The sequence below is a fragment of the Terrapene carolina genome, unplaced genomic scaffold, assembly GCF_002925995.2.
Source record: "Terrapene carolina triunguis isolate 2854851 unplaced genomic scaffold, T_m_triunguis-2.0 Scaffold17, whole genome shotgun sequence".
Classification (NCBI taxonomy): domain Eukaryota; kingdom Metazoa; phylum Chordata; order Testudines; family Emydidae; genus Terrapene; species Terrapene triunguis.
The window spans coordinates 3,664,851-3,671,771 of record NW_020664368.1 but is presented as its reverse complement, the minus strand read 5'-3'; the positions used below and the strand labels follow the sequence as shown (position 1 = coordinate 3,671,771).

Sequence of the window (6,921 nt, the reverse complement as noted above, 5' to 3'; positions counted from 1 at the left end):
TATCTTCAGGAATGGGGCTTCCACCACTTCCCTTTGGGATTCTAACAGATGCCACTGTCAGAAATTTTGCCCTGTGGTTCAGCCTAAATATTCTCTTTCCTAATTCTATCACATTCTTCCTAGTTATAACCCTCTGTTCTAACTAAGACTCCTCCTATGGTGTTCACACACTTCAGATACACAGAGACAATTATGTCCTCCTCCTCCACTCCACCCCACGATTTATTTAGACAAACTGTACATTTTTCGTTCTTTTAATCTTCCTTTGTAAGTCTGTACCTCCAGCTCGAAAGAGGGTAGACAGGAGTGACTGAATGAACAGCGATAGCACCCTTCAGAGGCAGCTCAGCGACAAGTTGCTGTGCAGTGACACTGGAGCTTCCCAGATGACACTTTTATATCCTAGTCTCAATGACGTGCTGAACTAATGATGGACTGACTAGGAGGAAAATAGCTGCAGCGCTAAAATAATAATGGCAGGAGAGGGGTAAAATGGAGTAATTGGATACTAAAGAAAGAAAGATGGAACAGCCCAGGGAAAGGAACTTTGTCAGCATGATGAATGAGGATTTCTCCATGGACTCTAATTAACATTAATGTGAATCACATGGCTAACTCTGATACACAGCAGGCCAAACTCAACCCTAGTGTGACTTGGCTTGGCTAGATGCTGATCTTCATTACATTGGGGGCAAATCTCAGAGTATTTCCATTTAATCCATTGGGGTTACTCTGGATTTACACAAATATAGTGGAGATTAGAATCAGGTGCAGTGTCTTAAAAACACCTTGTCCCTCCCCAACCCCCAAGTAATTAAGAGAAAAAGTAAGAAATGTATAAAGAGGAAGTTGATACGTGCATAAGAAAGACAACTATTGGTATGTGTATATATATGTAAAGTGCATATGTATAGATAGAAAGAAAAATAATATGATAAATAGAGTGAGAGACAGAACTAGAGACATGCAGAAAGAGGCATATTAAAAAAGATTGATAAATACCAAATTGCAGATTCTTTCTGTTTTTTCTTCCTCCTTTTCACATTGGTGTGAGAGAAAAACTGTGCCTTTGAGATATTTATGATGCCAGCTTTGGCAAGGATGGCTACTCCCTTTGGTAAATGAGGCCAGCTCCAATATTTAACTTGAAATCTTTTTTATATAGTCTCTCTCCCTTAAACAAAGATGGGTGGGGTCCAATTCTGACATCTGTGCTATTTGAAGCACGCTTGACTTGTTTAGCAAAGCCTTTCAGAAACACACCTTAATCTGAAGTGTCTACCGAGAAATATGGGAGAACAGATAAGTTCCCTTCACAACATGGGAGGAGGTAGGGCTGTCCTTCTAGGATGACCCTTATAAAAATAGGCTACAGTTCTGGTTCCAAATACAACAGTAACATCTATAATATTTGTGCCCATCATTGTAGAATATTTTGTCTAAGGGTGGATGAGGTAGAGGAGCAGAGAGAGAGAGAGAGGTGTCTATGTGTGAGTGTGTGTTTTGCAGGGCAGGAGCCTAGAATTGAGAGAACGTGGAAACTATATTTCTTATCCTGTCAGATGAAGACATTCCCTTCAGGACAAGGCTCAGGTCTGTTGATGAAGCAATGGAACAGGTCAGAGCTGAGAACCCATTCAAGCTCCATTAAACATAGAATCATAGAATCATAGGACTGGAAGGGCCTTAAGAGGTCATCAAGTCCAGTCCCCTGCACTCATGGCAGGACTAAGTATTAACATACACAAGCTTCCCCGTGCCATGCCCTTTTCTTAAACCTTGTCCAAACACCCTCATGTACAGTAAATACTTCCTGCATCCATTAAATGCTCTGAATCATGCTATGTGATTGGAGCATATGTTTGAATTCATGCATTCATTTAAAGCCCAAATATTTGTTAAAGGGGTGAAACAGACTCCTTTCCCCCTCTCTTTGTACAAATATAGTTTCATTGCCACCAGGTCCAGGGAGAGTTGTTCTCTAAAGCTAGTCCCGGCTCTTTAAAATTAAAAAGAGGTATAGTGATTAGCTGGGGTGTATTCATTAGCGAGACCTCAGGGACTGGATCCTAGTGCCTCCTTAAAGATGGACTGTGGGACTGGTTCTGTATAGCTCCCGGGTGTTCATCCCAGTGGCAAATTTCCCTTTGTTTTATCTTACAAACAGCATACAAGGGCCTGACTCTGCTATCCTAACTCACACTGAGAAGCATCTAATCAGGCGAGATACTCACAATGTGAGCAACAATTGCAAAGTCCTATCCTTCATCACTAGGCTGCTTCTCTTGCCCTTCCGGGTAATGTGGTATGGGAAAAGGTGTTTGGTATTTGATTTGTGGTGAAGGGCAGTGTGTTAAAGGAGGATTATGTACTATACCCATAAAATGATGGTAAGTAAGTGCTCTGAGTAGTTTACCCACTTCTCATTCTCACCATAATATATTTATAAATCAGTTTGAGTGCATACTGCATGCCATTTACTATATAGCAAAATGTCTCTCCACTACCACTAGATAAGTACATTGTAATGGTACCAATTCATTTAATCAATGGATCTGACCTCTCCTTACTTGGTTCATGACTAGTCTGTAATCTGATAATGATTTTCTTGAATTTATTCATTACTTGAAATTACTCACTAAATACTTTCTGCAGATAATTTTCAGCCTGTAGATTCTTTGTGAGCAGCTCATTGAGCGTATTAAAAAATTGTGCTATTTTGATCAGACACATAAGCCACATTGTACGCTTCCATTTCCTGCCTGGATGAACATAACTCTGAGAAGGAAGTTACAGAGCATGCATTTAAAATTTGCTTTCCATGAATATCCTGCAGTATTCCCTGGATATTCACAGTTTCTGTGAACATTCCTATCTGTACATTCATTTGCTAGAATATTCATCGAAAAAAAATACAGAAAGTTGCTGAATGGGACTTTCAATTAACTTAGGAGTACACATCCCATTGAAAGTCAATAGGACTTGTGATTCTACCTCACTTAGGTGCATTTGAAAACTCCTCCTGTTAACACAGTTGAATCATGTTTGTTGATAAATTTGAAGGTATATTTATAGAACATTTTTGTAGGATTCACCTGTCTATTCTCTGTTCTCTCTACCTGTGTAGGGCTGTCTATCTGCTGTTTGTTTCTCATAATATGGGCATGCTTCATTTCCCAGCACACCTGCATGGTGGAAAGATTCACTGTTCTATTGGAAGTGCTGTTCTTCAAAATTAAGGCATTCTCCCAGCAACCCCAGCTGTCTATCCACAAGTGTTTTTATAACCACAAAATGATGACTGAGCGAACGTTTCATTTAGCTGTTCAGAGAACATCCAGATCCCTGGGAGAATTAGAATGGTCAGACCCATCCCTACACAGCAAAGATGTAGTCATTGTAAAAAATCAGCAGGTTGATGGTCAGAGATTGCTCAAGGCACTTAGCCAACTTCCCAGAGATCCTTGTAACTCTCTCTCTCTCTCCCCCTCTATGTTGCTAGGATATTTGTCAACAGAATGAAAGTGACAGTTCCTGGGAGAAACTGAATTTTGTATTAAGGTTGTCTTGTGTGGAAAAGTGAAGCGGTATTTCCAGGGGTGAGTCAGAGCTGAATAGAATTTGCTTTATATATGAGGTTTTTCATATTCCAGGTAACTCAATGCACAACATTGTAAACTAAATGCTAGCAACTCACTAACAGTGTAGATAAACGCAGGAGGTGTTGTGCATTAAGCAGCAGCACACATAGCAGTAGATGTCAGAAACAGTTCTAAAAGAGAGAGCAGGGGAAATGTTGACCTGGATTATCCTTTATATGCATATTGGAAAAGTGCCATGGGATCTTTGATTTCACCATGGGCAGAGGTGGGGTGGGATTACCTTGCTTTAAATAGCCTATGATTTCAGGAAAGATTTAATTGCTGTGCTTTCCACTATGCCTGAAATACCTTCCAAATCCTGCATGCCCTGTAATCTCCCTTTCCTTCATATTCCTCCTCACAACTCGCCTATTCCCACGCTCTCTCCAACGCTGACTCCTACACCCATGCTGTCCTTCTAACGTAGGTAGGATAATAACATTTAAAAAGCTGGTAGTGCTGTGACCCAAAGTATAAAGGAAGCAACCTTATTAGCTTGCCCTGCGTCGTTTCCCCTTCTATTATGTCATACCATATCCAATTTACAATTGAAGTAGGCTTACTACCGCTATATAGCACCTTCCTCACAATTGACTTCCTTGGAACTGTTTGTGGGGTAAGGCACAACCTCATGTGAGTAAGGGTATCAGAATCTGTCCCTTAGATTGTAAACTCTTTGCGGCAGGGATTATCTATGTGTTCTCGCTGTAAATAATTATATACTTAAATTAATCCCTAGCACCAGCACTCTACAATGGGTGAAGAGGGATAGGAAGGTGTCTCCATTTTAGCATTATGGAGTGTGAGGTCTGCGTGGTTTCCAAAGTCCAGTTTGAAAGGTGACAATTTACAATTCACAGCTATGAGAGCAAAGCATTTGCACAAGGGAAAGGCAGACAGAACTCTGGTTTTGGTTCTTCTCTTCCACAGGGCTGTACCCAGAGTTCATTCCAGGTGGGCACAGTGATCCTGTTCTTCTTTATGCTTCTTTATTCCGTGTGGGTCTGGAAATTTAGTTCTGGTTTTGTTCCTCCCCTCCAAGGAGTTGTACTGGATACTTGAAAGATCATGAATAATTATTGATATAAAGTTTGTTTTTTGTCTCATGTTTTGTGAACCTGTCTTTTGAGAGGCTGGGTAAGGATGGGTGAAAATTGGAAGAGGAATCCTGGTCCCTGTCATTCTCCAAAAGTTTCATGCATACAAGTTCCTCCATCTGCTCAGGATACCTACTTACTGAAGGTAACAGACTGATAACAGGCCTAGTTTAGCTTTCTTTGTATTTCACTCACAGCCCTGGGGTCTTACTTAACTCTTTTAGTTAAATGAAACAAAAATGTCCCTTTAGGAGCAGAAGTGACATCTTAGAGGGTACTATCCATTCTTGTAGCCTCGTTTCTGAGTGTATTTAAATAGTTAAAGAAGTTGCAATTAAAACTTGTCTGTAAAGGTTTCTTCCTCAGGTTTAATTACTGCTTTATTTCATAAAATCCCCCTGCAATAGAACAATGGACTTGAATCCTCTCGTTACACTTTGAAATCAGTTTAGAATCAGATGTAAATTTAGTGCTAACAGTTAAATTGCCATGTGCTGCTGTGCTCTTACAGGACCTGAAGCGAGGCCAGAAATGCTACCTCTACAGCATCATGAGAGTTTATGACCGCAAACCTCTGAGGGAAATGCTGTCGCATCAGTACATGCTCAACCTCCAGCGCCAGAATTTGCTGGGTAAGTGCCGGCTGGTATTGCTATGTCCATCAGCAATCTATAGAAATTGGAGTCTGGAGGGTAAACCTGGGGTTTGAGGGAATTAGGATGAGAAGTTTATGGTGCCATATAAGACACCGGACACACAAAATGGAGCCTGGAATAGTTTGTAGGCAGAGGTCAGGAAGCCTTTGGCTGATGAACTCTGCCTTCTGCAGCAGAGACCACTGTGACAACAAGCAGCAAAACACTGTAGGTTTGATGTTATTTATTCATTCGCAGAGTGCCTATCCCTAGCTCCACGTGTTATTTACAGAAATGTTGAATGCATAAAATCAGAGGATAAAAGATATTAAAGATACTATGTCATCTCCTTCCATCAAGGTGTCCGATAGCCATTCTCTTCATCCAGCCATCCCATCCCTCATCCCACACTCTTACCAAAGACCAACAAAAATCAGATGGATCTTTGTAGCATGCCCTGAAGGTCAACAAATTTTGGCTTTGATAGACAATGAATTTGAGTTGCAGACCTTTCATGGAAATTGCCCTACCAGCCACACCCTCTCCTAACCCACACCTTGCAGCCCAAAAACCTGTTAGCTCAACTGCCTGTGCTGACCACAATGGCAGTGATATCCACACAGAAAGGTAGTCTCTGAGGTAGCTGGGTCCCAAACTATTTAGGACTTTGTAAGGTCAAAATCAACTTATTAAATTCCATTCAAATTACAGGAAGGAGATTATGGTCCATGTAATTAGAGAGGTCAACAATGGAGTCAAGCAGCAGAAATTTTCTTCTCATCGTTAAGCTAGCACCACAGATGCATAAGTCTCAAATATCATTTCTTCTCTCACCACTGACCACATCAGGGACAATGTCACATATCCGTGAGACAGCAGCTGCCAGCAAAAGGTTCTGAAGCTCTAATTGTACTTAGAAATATTATCTTCAGACTTCATAGTTCATGCATGGCAAGGAGCACGTCTCATCCCATCAGTTTTAACACACCATGCTGCATGAAGTGATGCTGCTGTATCACTTGTTCAGCTAGTTTTTATGTGCAGCTTGATGTTTTTCCAGTGCAGGCTCCCCTCTCTGGTGAATGTATTGGTATGCAACATCACTGTCCATCAAAGATATAGCACTTGTGCATGTATGTGTATATAATACTTGATTCCTGTCCATTTTCCCTATCCTCTCACCCAGGTCATATTACTGAGCATGAAGTCAGGTTTTACACCTCCTTCCTGGATGAAGCTGAAGAGAGAGACCCAAGGAAGGTCTCAGTTAGAAACAGCACCTCTCTGAAGTTCAGTGTTGGGAGAACTCAGCTGTAGTTCATAGATTCTAAGGCCAGAAGACATCACTGTGATCATCTAGTCTGACCTGCTGTATAACACAGGCCATAGAACACCCCCAAATAATCCCTGTTTGAACTAGAACCTCTCTTTTAGGAAAAGATCCAATGTTGATTTAAAAATTGCCAGTGATGGAAATTCCACTATATCCCATGATAAATTGTTCCAATGGTTATTCTCAGTGTTAAAAAATTGTGCCTTATTTCCAGC

At 40.9% G+C, this 6,921-nt stretch overlaps 1 protein-coding gene across 1 annotated transcript; it reads left to right on the top strand.

The window, feature by feature from the left end:
• Positions 1 to 4,784: 4,784 nt before the first annotated feature.
• Positions 4,785 to 6,690, top strand: LOC112103188 (protein FAM216B). The gene is made up of 3 exons (XM_024194819.1): positions 4,785 to 4,883; positions 5,250 to 5,370; positions 6,560 to 6,690. Exons 1-3 carry the CDS (start codon positions 4,785 to 4,787, stop codon positions 6,688 to 6,690), a joined length of 351 nt encoding a protein of 116 aa, XP_024050587.1.
• The last annotated feature ends 231 nt before the right edge of the window (positions 6,691 to 6,921 follow it).

Coding starts and splice junctions, on each gene's coding strand:
- LOC112103188 (XM_024194819.1), top strand. CDS start 4,785: ATGGGTGAAAATTGGAAGAGGAATCCTGGTCCCTGTCATTCTCCAAAA. Junction 4,884..5,249: donor AGGATACCTACTTACTGAAG/GTAACAGACTGA, acceptor GTGCTCTTACAG/GACCTGAAGCGAGGCCAGAA. Junction 5,371..6,559: donor CCAGCGCCAGAATTTGCTGG/GTAAGTGCCGGC, acceptor CCTCTCACCCAG/GTCATATTACTGAGCATGAA.